The 12,344-nt window shown below is 39.7% G+C and overlaps 1 protein-coding gene across 1 annotated transcript; it reads right to left on the bottom strand.

Moving 5' to 3' along the window:
- Window positions 1–623: 623 nt before the first annotated feature.
- Window positions 624–12,072, bottom strand: LOC125252323 (NLR family CARD domain-containing protein 3-like). The gene is made up of 5 exons (XM_048165505.1): window positions 11,886–12,072; window positions 11,117–11,354; window positions 5,857–5,925; window positions 2,876–2,989; window positions 624–2,343 (listed from the first exon to the last, which is right to left on the bottom strand). Exons 1-5 carry the CDS (start codon window positions 12,070–12,072, stop codon window positions 624–626), a joined length of 2,328 nt encoding a protein of 775 aa, XP_048021462.1.
- Window positions 12,073–12,344: the final 272 nt, after the last annotated feature.

Below are 12,344 nucleotides of genomic sequence, written 5' to 3'. Positions count from 1 at the left end.
AGGACATAAAGGATACACTTGATGAGTCCTTCAAAATGAGCTGAATGAAAGACGTGAAACTAAGTCTGCCTTCAAAGGATCCTTCAAACTGAGACGACCTTTAGAGGTGCTTGATGACATGGCAGCAGATATATGCAGCTTTACTAGGACACAGCCTTCTGTTTGAGAAGCACCCAGCGTCTCCCAGATGCCCGCAAATTATGTACAATATCCCAGAAATTGATTTTTGCCCTGTGATATACACACATCTGATTGGCCATTGCTTTCAAGCGCTCAACAGACATGTCTGTGATTGGCTACAATGCTCAATGCTGCAAAAACACACTAAACATAAACCTCTGTGCATGTGATATGGTTATTATTTACAAATACACACAGAAGTTAAAACTTTTTGATCACTCAAATTACCTATTTTGGATTTAAAACAGAGAAGTTTGTATCCCTGTGCTTTATTCCTGTATGAAGGAGTGATTTTTGGGAGTGTTTGTGTGAGAGAGAAATAAAAAACATTAAAATATGAACTACTAAACTCAGTGTGACATCTGCAGGATTACAGATTTATCAGATTCTTGTTTCTCTTTGTTCATAATGTTTTAGACTGTAATGATTGAACTCAGTGTTACTTACTGATCAGTTCTGACTCCAATTAAGCTATTCAGGTGAAACTTCTGCATTGTCGACTCTGAGCTCAACAACACAAAAACTAAAGCTGACCACTGAGATGAGGAGAGTTTCACATCACGTAATCCTCCAGACTTCATATGAGGTTCAGCTTCATTCACTAGTGAAAGATCACCCAGTTCATTCAGACAGTGAAACAGATTGATGTATTTATCTGGAGAGGGATTCTCACTGATCCTCTCTTTGATATAGTGAACTGTTTTCTCATTGTTGTGAGATCTGTTTCCTGTCTGTGTCTTTAGTTCTTGTAAGAGCCTCTGATTAGACTCCACTGACAGACCCAGAAGGAAACGAAGGAAAAGGTCCAGATGCCCATTTTTACTGTCTAAAGCCTCATCCACAGCTCTCTGATGGAGGTCAGATAGTGAAGCTTTAGTTGGTTTGGTAATCTGGTCAAACACATTGATGTTCTTGTTTATAAAGGAGAGATGCACATATAGAGCTGCTAGATGTTCCTGAATGCTCAGATGAACAAAGCAGAAGACTTTCCCCTGATACAAGCCCAACTCCTCTCTGAAGATCTGAGTGCACAATCCTGAGTACACTGATGCTTCTGTCACATCAATGCCACACTCTCTCAGGTCTTCCTCATAGAAGATCAGGTTGCCTTTCACAAGCTGCTGAAATGCCAGTTTCCCCAGTTTGACAATCATGTCTTCATCTTTCACTTTCTTCTCATAGTCCTTCTCATGTTTGATGTTGGTCTGAAGGATCAGGAAGTGTGTGTACATTTGAGTCAGAGTCTTGGGAATCTCTCCTCTCTCTGCTTCACTCAACATCTTCTCTAGAACAGTGGCTGAGATCCAGCAGAACACTGGGATGTGACACATAATAAAGAGGCTCCTTGATGACTTCAGATGTGAGATGATCCTGTCGGACAGACTCTGATCCCTGATTCTCTTCCTGAAGTATTCCTGCTTCTGTGGGTCACTGAAGCCTCGTACCTCTGTCACTCGATGGACACACTCAGAGGGGACGAGATCAGCTGCTGCTGGTCTGGAGGTGATCCAGATGAGAGCAGAGGGAAGCAGATTCCCCGCAATGAGGTTCGTCAGCAGCACGTCCACTGAGGCTGATTCAGTCACATCACACAACCTCACATCGCTCTGAAAATCCAGAGACAGACGACACTCATCCAGACCATCAAAGATGAAGGAAACTTTGTACTTATCACTGGATATTTCCATTTCTTTTGTTTCAGGGTAAAAGACATGAAGAAGATCTGAAAGACTGAGTGTTTTGTCCTTCATCAAGTTGAGCTCTCTGAAAGGAAGTGGAAATATGAGCTGGACGTCCTGATTCTCTTTCCCTTCAGCCCAGTCCAGGATGAACTTCTGCACAGAGACTGTTTTTCCAATGCCAGCGACTCCCTTTGTCAGCACAGTTCTGATGGGTTTGTCTTGTCCAGGTAAAGGTCTAAAGATGTGACTGCATTTGATCGGTGTGTCCTCTGTTTCTGCTCTCCTGGACTGTGTCTCAATCTGTCTCACCTCATGCTCATTATTGATCTCTCCACTTTCACTCTCTGTGATGTAGAGCTCTGTGTAGATCTCATTCAGGAGTGTTGGGTTTCCCTGCTTTGATATTCCCTCATACAAACACTCAAACTTCTTTCTCAGATTTGATCTCAGTGTGTTTAAGACTTCAGGTTTAGAGTCACTGCTGTAAGATTAAAATACCAGATTATTACACAAGTTTAAGAAGTAAATAGCCATAAATTACAAAATAGATCAATTTTTTTGCTGTATTATGAGACACAGAACATCATTAGGTTTCTGAAATGTTTCAATTTTTAATCATGTGATTGAGTGATGCGTGATGTGCATTGCAGCACCTAAAATTAAACAACAACAAAAAAGTCCTCCATTTTACCTGAAACCAGGATTCATGCTTTCATTAAAGTTTTGTGGTTGAATCACAGTTTTGTTTTTAACTGGACTGGATAATATTTTTGACCTTAAATCAGAATGAAGAGGGTAAAAAATCAGACACACTGATATTGATGTAATCGTGTCATTAACTGAGTAACAGACCAACAGATTTTACAGTGAATGTTTTAACAATACAATACATAGAGCTTTGCACAAGAACACAATGGAAATCATTAACAGACTGAAACTTACAGGATCTGAACTCATTACACTGCTGTATATTAATAATGACTATAAGCATATATTTTATAGATATAATATACCTGAGATCAGGCTGTGTGTTTTCACTCTTAAACTTTGTTGGCTCCTCCATAGACCAGTTACTCTTCAGAGACACACAGCTGGACTCTGGGTTTGAGCTCTTCTGCTGGACTGAACTGTAACAGAACAGATTCAGTTTACAGATTACTGTGTTCATTCTTTCATGTTAGAAAAAAAGCCAAATCACCTTCAAAAATAAACAAAACTTCCATAGTTTTAACTTCAAAACAATTGACACTCACAGGGGGGGAAAAAAACAAAGAAAAAAAAAAACAATCATCTTCAGAAACAATACACAATGTGCCAAATCATCTCAAAAGTAGACAAATCTTTCATAGTTTTAAAATCAATCAACTAGGGCTGGGCGATAAAACGATAACGATATGTATCGCGATAGACACGTGATCGATATCAATAAAAAATGTGTTCGATAAAACGTTCGATATTTTTTATTCTTCGTCGGAAGAAAACAGAGGTTGCAAAGCAAGTTTGGTTGCATTAACAAAGGCACTCGCTCTCTGGTAACCTAGCAACGTAGGGAGTGACACAACAGCCAATCATGTAGCAGTATCAATTTTGGCTGCTGGATTCCTCTTCAGTAACCGACGGCTGATAAGCAGAAAATGAGTGCCGCAGCGAGCGAGGAAATTGTAAATAAAAGAGGAAAAGTGTTAATTGTGACTTTAGACTAGGGTGATCTGTTGCAGGACAGATGTGAGTTTGCGGGACAATGCGCGACACATGAGACAGATAAATTTACAAATATTACACTATGTAAATATTGATTTACATTTGTTGGCAAACTTGGCATATGCGCCGATTAATGTTTCTGCCGATGGGTGCCCACACTATAATGTTGCGCTTATGGCAACATTAAATCCTGGAGACAAGACAATTCTAGATTCACGGCTGCACATGCAGGAGGACAAAAGTTTGAACGCACAGATGTGATATCTGAGCGAGAGCGAGAGCGCGCGCGCGCGCGTCCAGTTTTGTGCAAGGGAATCCGCCTGTGAGTGGAGAGATTGCTCGCGCATTTGATGCGCTCTCGACATTTTTCAATATAATAACGCAATAGAACCCGAATTAAAAGAAACAATGAAATGAAATGAAACGTGAGAAGAAAGTCGTGTCTGAATTTCGCAATTTTGTATTGGTTAAAACAAATGGACAATATCTCGTTTTTCCGTAGGTGCTCCACCATTTCCGTGGGTGGCGCTTGATCGCCGCCGTTCGTTGGAAATATTTGACATCAGGATGGATGATTACATGCTTTAAATCATCGATTTAGGCAGCTTTGAGCAGCGATATGAAACACTGATATCGTGATACAGTTTTCAGCCATATCGCCCAGCCCTACAATCAACACTCTTGTTTTAAAAGGAACCCGGAAGACTTGTATGCCTTAATAGATTACCGTTGCCCCAAAAGATAAAGATATCATATACAATTAGCTAAATATGTCTTAATTGTTATAAAATCTGTAAAAAAAAATGTTTGCACCAAAGTCAGCTCTGTTATCTTGATCCCACTGTGTTACAAAAATGTCATCCGTTCAGCCTTTTCAATTTGAGCCTGAGCACAAAATTAGTGAGGATGAAAACATTGAAGACGTTTAATTTAAATTAAATCAAAACGAAGACGATCGGAGGATTCAGGAGGCGAGAGTGGGGCAAAATGGATGGTGTCTCTGTGGCTGTTGTTTGCTGATGCTAACTGAGAGGGAGAGTGTTTGCTGTAAGGAGCTGCAATTTCTCACTGTAGCTGTTCAATCGAGATGTGTTATGAGCTCCTCTCATCAGTCTCCATGACAGGGAGAGAGCTGGCCTGCCAAATCAGAACCAGATGACAAATAGGCATGCCAACCCTCACGTATAACTTTACATTTAAAATCATTTAGACCTAACTCTAGTTGTAAATTTAAACTTTTGTAATTCATCTGTGATATTTTGCATGAAATGGATATTTCATAACAGCTAAGGGTTCTTGTATAAAATGTGTCATGGGATAAGTTTTGTTTGTGTTTTTCTGACCAACATTAAAATTAATGAAATGTCACCTAATAGTCTGTATTGCAATATTTTGTGCACGTTTTTGTCCACAACACTTTATCAAGTCTGTAGAAGACCTAAAGACTATTTTTGTATTTATTCTGTGTTTGCCTTAGTCTGACTTGTGTTTCTGTAACACAACACCTCATTAAGAATGCATGAGAAGGGTCTGGCTGCAGAACATGGGTGAGTGGAGCTCCACTCTCGAACAGGAAATATGTCACCTCCACTTGTTTTACTAACGTCTACACCTACCAAACTCTAAACCTACCCTTAAAATAAGCTCCAATAGTGGAGGTGACATATTTCCGCCCATGAGTGGAGCTCCACTCGCCCCCTCAGGCTGCAGCCATCCCCATTGGAATGCACTGCACATCTAAAATAATGGCACCCCCCATTGTCCAAAATATGTATAAAACAAAATGATTTTTTAAAAAAAAAATGTAAATCTTTCATTGGTTTTCAAGTACATATTTCAGTAAAAGACATAATTTACGTTATATTAAGCCACACAAGTCTTGATACACGGGTTTCCATTTCCAACAAACTGCAGAAACTTCAGTGATGCTTTGGCAAGGCTTTCGCTTAATGTTATTTTTCCTACTAATATATTGTCAGTTTTGCTTGTCCTAAAATAAAGCAATTGACAGGCATACCTCTTGTTCTGACTATACTTGAAACTAGGGATGGGCGATATCTTATCATTTGCAACATACCGGTAAAATTTCACCCCACAATAAGAATTACTCTTCCCCCGATAATAACAATAAAGCCTAGTTGATGATGCATTTCTGTGTGAAAGCAGAAACTAATGTGCAAACGGCAAACGAGGAAACTTTATGACTTTTTTATTTAACATTTCATGTTAGTATTAAAACAAACAAAAACTTGTGTGATGTAATACAATATTTAACAGTGTTTGTTGAAAGTACCTGCATCCTGGAGAACAATCTCCATCTCTGGATCCTTGTGAATCACCCATGATGAAGCTGCAGGTGAATCTGATTAAAAAACCATCATAGTAACATATCTTGAGTGTGGGAGAAAAAGGATCATGTGACTGCATTAACTCTCTGCAAGCTCAGTTACGTTTACTTACAGAAAGGAAATAATAAATATCCTTACCAAAAGAACCAGATGTGTAAATTCTTGACATTCGCATTTAAAGTTATTAAAGCATTTTCCCGAGAAGTCGAAACCAAAATTGACTATTTACTTTACGGCGTATAGACCTGTATAGACACCACTGGTAACACTCACTATGGGGTTTTTCTGTTTTATCTCTGGTCTGATTAAAAATACTTTTAATTTCGCATTATCAAAAAACAACCGCCCGAAATGAAAAAGGAAAAAACTTCTGAAACGTATTATTCATTTACAATTACCCTTTCGAATAAACTTCATTTTTAACTTTCATCGAAATACATGTACATACAAAATATGTATTTCTAGCAGCTTCTGTTTAGAGTAGCAGCAATAATTATTCCGGAATAAAACAGGAATAGTTTAACTTCAATTTTTAAATTACGCAGTATAAAATCAATACTATATTTCCCAAAATAACCGTAATCGAAAATGTTAAAACTTACTTGAAGTCTGAAGAGACTTTCTTTTCTTGTCCTTCACAATGTTCGCTTGTCACATGGTGCAAAGTCCAGTATCTGGAGGAAGATATATCTCACCTGTTTCTAAACTTCGTTAATGATTAATGGCGTGGATTGCTCAATATGACATCCTTCTTTTCCTTAAAACTACCATGACCACAGTTAGGGTATCTATTGTGGAGTTATCTGTGACGCGCGAACACATTCATAACTTCAGAGAGAAATGTGATTTCTACTACAGGATGTTCAAGCGTGTATCTGCACTCGCTCTCTCTAGTCCTCCTCAGACGATGCTCGAGTAAATTAATCACTGGTTCGTCTGGTCAGGACAATGAAGATGCCCATAGGTTTCTTTGAGGATTTATTATCTAGCTGTATGGGTATGTTTTTTTTAGATGCACACACAATTAACACCACACTGAAATGAGTCAAAAACTCCCATGTACACACTCTACAGGTTCATAACAACAACTGACACGTGCAGCACTTTACCACACACTCCAGCATTCTCCGTAAAATTCCACAAGGGGGCGCAAACAGTCATTTGAACTTGTCAACTCTCAGTGAAACCCTTAATGATATAAATCTATTACCTGGAGTGTTGGTTTAATAAAGAGTCCCTCGTAAAAAGCTCAGTTCAGTTCTCTTCCATAGTGTCACAGCAGTCAAATCAGTAATATTGTTGAATATTATGTCCTTTGCTAAACACACCAGAGGCGACAGTGACAAGAACTCAAACTCCATCAGCTGACAGAATGGAGAATAAACCTGAGCAGTTCTCTTCTGGCTGAACGAATGAACATGGTGTGGTTTAGGGGCGTTTCCTCCGAGTAGGCAAGGGAGGCAGTGCCTCCTCAAAAAAAAAAAAAAAAGGATGAGAAAATAATCCATATTACATATAAAACAACACAAATATTACAAATTATGACATTAAAAAGAGCAGGGACGTGCACAGGGGGGTTGCTCAGGTTGCCCGGGCAACTGCCCATATGCCCTTCTCGACTCACGTTGCCCTTCCGAGGTGGAAAAAAAATAAATAAAAAAATCATACAACGGATGCAGAATTTCACGTAGGCCTAGATTAAAAAAAAAAAAAAAAAAAAAAAAAAAAAAATTCGCAAAGCCTCATTCACTTCCATATTCAGGCACCCGTCCGAAAGTGAAAGTCAGTAGGGGAAGGGCAAACTCTGTTTACGTGGCTGCAGCGCTGCACGCGACCGGCACCTGAGCTGAGCCTTCATGAGCGGCACTAGAAAGATATTGTCGCGGTTGTTGGGTGAGACGACTTAACGTTGTCGGAAAGGTGAGTAAGGTTATAATCGTTAACGAAAACGAACGAAAAAACGAAAAATAGGTGGGGAAAAACATAATCGTTAACTGAAATAAAAATAAAAACGAGGCATTACAATAAAACGATAATTAACCAAAACTGTAATGTGTGTTTGGCAAAACTAACTAAAATAAAATAAAATAATTTATTAAATGTCCTTAGTTTTCGTCTTTGTCAATGTCTTTCATAGAGCAAACGTTCAGTTGCATTTCATTTCCCTGCGTCTCTCACTCACGCTTCTCTCTCACATACTCGCGCGCGCACAGCCCCTCCCCTCCGTGCACACCGCGCCTCCATGAGAACGAGTGTTGGAAGCAAGTTCGCGAAAGGTTGGTATCTCGTGAAAACCTTTACACAATCACACATTAAAAAGTGGTATAAAAATATTTTTAATTCTGAATATAATTTTGTCAGTGTGTAAATGTCGACCCGAGAAGCGATTGCTACTTTAGAAAGTTAACTAGACGCAAGTTTGAGGTAAAATGCACTTGGGTTGTCGACGTCAAAACACTATTTAAGCTGTGATTCAAGTAAGGAATAATTGACGACGGGCCGTTGAATTATTAGAAAAATAATGCACACCTGAGGTGGTTTTGTGGGGGGTAATTGAGAATGAATGGAGGAAAGTCACGTGAGAGGAGGCAATGTCTCCATTGCGCTATGATTGGACGTAATTGGTTGTGATTGGATATGATTGGCTTGTGCGATAAATCCGCCTCTTGTTGACGTGCACGCTCCGCGCGTCAGTTTGACTGAACAAATGATGGCGTCAATCGGAAGACTAATTGAAAAGTAAGTAAACAGATCACCCAGTTAGATATCACTGCTTTATGTCACGTCAAAATCAAACTTGAAATGGACTGAAAGCATGATGACTGCGGGAGGTTTTAGTGCAATCAGTTTGGTGAAATTAAAAATACAATTCGTGTTTGTGACAGATGGTGTTTATGGAGCATGACTGATCCAAAATATCCTAGGTTGACAAAAAGAAAAACCGCAACACACAAATTATATTGTTTATACACAAAATATATTGTTTAAATTATTATTGCCTTTAGTTATTATTTTGGAATGAATGTAGAAATGCTTAAAACACTAACTTGATGAGATTGACTTGGTTTTGATAAATAGAACATTACATTGTTAATATAAAATTACAAAATAGAATTGTATTTTGTTTATTTTTTTCTTTTTTGATGTAATGTAAAGTAATGTTCATTTAACAAGGAAGATGTGTCAACTTTAAGAGTAATGCACATGAATTTACATTGATTCATAAAAAAAAATGTGCCTCCTCATTTCAGAACACCACTGCACGCCACTGGTGTGGTTATGATTCAGGCTGCATCACGAGTCAGATTGTGGATTGATATCATTCAGAGTATTTCATTCAGCTCCTTCTGCTTGAAGATTGGGATTCATCACATCAGCATTTGGCAAAGGATTTGAGGATTTAAAGCTGGGACAAAAGGGGAATCTGTTAAACAGGCAGGGCTCAAAACCAGAAATCTTTCCAAAGAAAACATCATTCCAAGGGTGAAGAGAGAGAGAGTGTGGTCCGACAGGCAGTCAGTCAGAAACAAGCAGCAGACTGTAAACCTGAGGACAGTTCAGGACTGAGGTCAGGGGTGAGCGAGGGGCGGAGCCAAAGAGCAGTCTGTACGAATGCCAGCAGAGAAGAACATTTTGCTGAATATATGAACTCTATTACATATACATTATATTTTTACTTAACCTGTTAGTGATGTCTTAATTATTAAATGTTTGTCATGAGAATAAGTTACTACAGCCTCCATTTAAATGTTTTTATTTCCACAATAAGTTGGTGTAGAAACATAACTTTATTATTAATGAATTATTTTATAATTAAATTATTTTAAAAATTAATTTAGATGCATCTCTAGTACATAGCTAGTACATTGATATATCTGCACTAGACCAGCAGGGACACTCCAGACACAAATAAAACACTGTTCACTAGATTTGTGAATTACCTTGTCTATTTGTGTAAAATAAAGAAAGGTGTGATTTTTATTTTCTTTCAAAACACACAAGACCACATTAAATCAGAAACCACTAAAAATAGACTTATATTTCATATGTCATGTGAGGGATAATCCATGGCTAGCTGTGCCTTAAACAATTTTAATGCACAACGAGGAGACAAAGAACCACTCGACGCGATTTAGTCTCAGAAGAAGAAGCTCAAGCCAACATAATGAAGACAGATTTCTCCCTTGAAGTTCGACAGTTGACGGAATGAATTAATGAAATATTAATAAAGTGTCTGTAATGTATTAATGAAATATTAATAAAGTCCGTAATGTATTAATGAAATATTAATAAAGTGTCTGTAATGTATTAATGAAATATTAATAAAGTGTCTGTAATGTAGTAATGTGTTCAGGTAAAAAAACAACAACTGAAAACTGTCATTTTTTTGTTCTTGAAAGATAAAAGATTTTTATTAATTACAGAAATGAATAGTTGAAGGGCTGATCACAGTGTTTAGAAGAGTCAGCGGGTCACGACTTTTGGTTGAATCAGTACAAATGGATCAGCAGGGGGCGCTATTCTCAAAGGAAAATACAGGGAGGAAATTGTTCACAATGAGATTAATAACAAGGGAATGAGGCTAATACTCATACTAGAGGATTCACATAAGCAATATATTATATCACAGTATTTATGATACTAATCTCAAACCTACAAATCTGCTGTTACTTCATAAATTAGAAGAACAAACTACAGACCTGTCAACTAAATGAATGAATGAATGGCAAAATTATATTTGATGGTGATTTTAATTTGGTCCCACATAATAACTTAGATAGATGTCCTTAATGTTCAACCTTAATGTTATGAAGCGACGAGAATACTTTTTTTGCTGAACAAAGTAGTTATTTTTGTTTTTGCACACAAAAGTATACTCGTCTCTTCATAACATTGAAGGGTTCATAACACACACAGTTTCTGCCAATCTCATGTTAGTTGAGTACCTATAGAGTAGTACTGCATCCTTCATATCTCTGAAGAGTTTTTTATCAGATTTATAAAGACAGATACGCTGTACTGATTCTTTCTGAAAACAGCTGACAGGATGGAATGTCGATAGATCGTTTCTCGATGGGGCTCTCGATGGAGGTAGCGTAGACAGTGATTTTTTTTGGACGTGGAGATGGAGGAACAGGAAACCCGGAGAAACAGTTGGAGAAACAGTGTTCGCCCCACTTCAGGATCTCGCCTAGAACCTAGAACCCTAGAACCACGTCAGCGGTTGATTCCTCCAGAACCAGCAGGTGAATATCCTCGACGTGTAGTATTCCAACACGGAGCTGCAGCGGTCCCACACAGCAACTGATCTTCGTGCGGCTTAGGGGCTTTCCGGTGATGGAGTGGACTTGGTAGATGGACGGCGAAGTTTTGAGCTTGAGTTGTCGGCAGAGGGCACCGGAGATGAAGTTCCCGGCTGACCCTGAATCGAGGAGCGCGACAACTGGAACAGATACATTTACAGCAGTAAGGTTTACAACAGTGGAGAGTGGTTTCATCTTTTTTATGGAGGGAATGATGGCACTCACCAGAGGTCTTGGAGGACGCATTGGGCATGCAGAGAGCACATGCCCAGGAGAACCACAGTAGAGACATAAATTCAGGGTCAGCCTTCGTTGACGTTCGGTGTAGGAGAGTCGAGAATGTTCAACTTGCATGGGTTTGCTGGCTGGTTCTGGGGAGCTGACGGGTTCGGACCAACGGAGGAGGAAGTGAGGAAGTGGATGGCCCTGGTGCTCTTCGAGACACGACTGCATACGAGTGCCTACGCGGATGGCGAGTTGGATGAAGCGTTCGAGGCCGATGGTGTCCTCGTATGCAGTGAGATGCAATCGCAACTTGGGCTCCAACCCCTGGCGGAAAGAGGTGATGAGGGCTTGTTCATTCCATCCGCTGCTGGAAGCCAGAGTACGGAACTGCAAGGCATAATAACTCACTGAGTTAGATCCTTGTTTCAAATTATAGAGTTTCTCACCAACTGATGAATCCGAGAGGGGCTTTCCAAAGACTTCGCGGAAATGAGCGACGAAGGCTGGATAGGATTTCACCACGGAACCTTTCTGAATCCAGAGTGCGTCCGCCCAGCGGAGAGCTTTACCTTGCAGTTGTGAGATTATGAAGGCGATCTTAGCGGTATCAGTGGGGTAGAGTTGCGATTGCATCTCCAGGACCAGCTCACATTGCAGGAGGAATCCGCTGCAATCCTCCGCCAATCCTGAGTAGGGCGCCGGCCTGGCCATGGGACTGGCGTGCATGGTTGGAGAGTGGAACGAAGAAGTGAATGAGGAAGCGGTGACAGGTGCTGGAGACGGTGACGGTGGTTGTGGTGGAGTGAGTGCTCGACGCAGCACGTCCACGAGCTCCTGGAATGGGTCTGGTTGGCTCATGCTGATATCCTGTCGTGTTGCTGGTCCGGTCTTCTGTTACAGTACAG

This window comes from Megalobrama amblycephala, linkage group LG18, assembly GCF_018812025.1.
Source record: "Megalobrama amblycephala isolate DHTTF-2021 linkage group LG18, ASM1881202v1, whole genome shotgun sequence".
Lineage (NCBI taxonomy): Eukaryota > Metazoa > Chordata > Actinopteri > Cypriniformes > Xenocyprididae > Megalobrama > Megalobrama amblycephala.
Note: the sequence above shows the minus strand (reverse complement) of the source record. Positions and strands in the feature narration are given on the sequence as shown.

What these genes read in the sequence shown, in the direction of transcription:
- LOC125252323 (XM_048165505.1), bottom strand. Translation starts at nt 12,072, where the DNA reads ATGCAATCGCAACTCTACCCCACTGATACCGCTAAGATCGCCTTCATA. An exon ending in CCTCTCGGATTCATCAGTTG is followed by an intron (nt 11,355 to 11,885) that starts GTGAGAAACTCT and finishes TATCTGTTCCAG; the next exon opens with TTGTCGCGCTCCTCGATTCA. An exon ending in ACCGCTGACGTGGTTCTAGG is followed by an intron (nt 5,926 to 11,116) that starts GTTCTAGGTTCT and finishes TTTTTTAATCAG; the next exon opens with ATTCACCTGCAGCTTCATCA.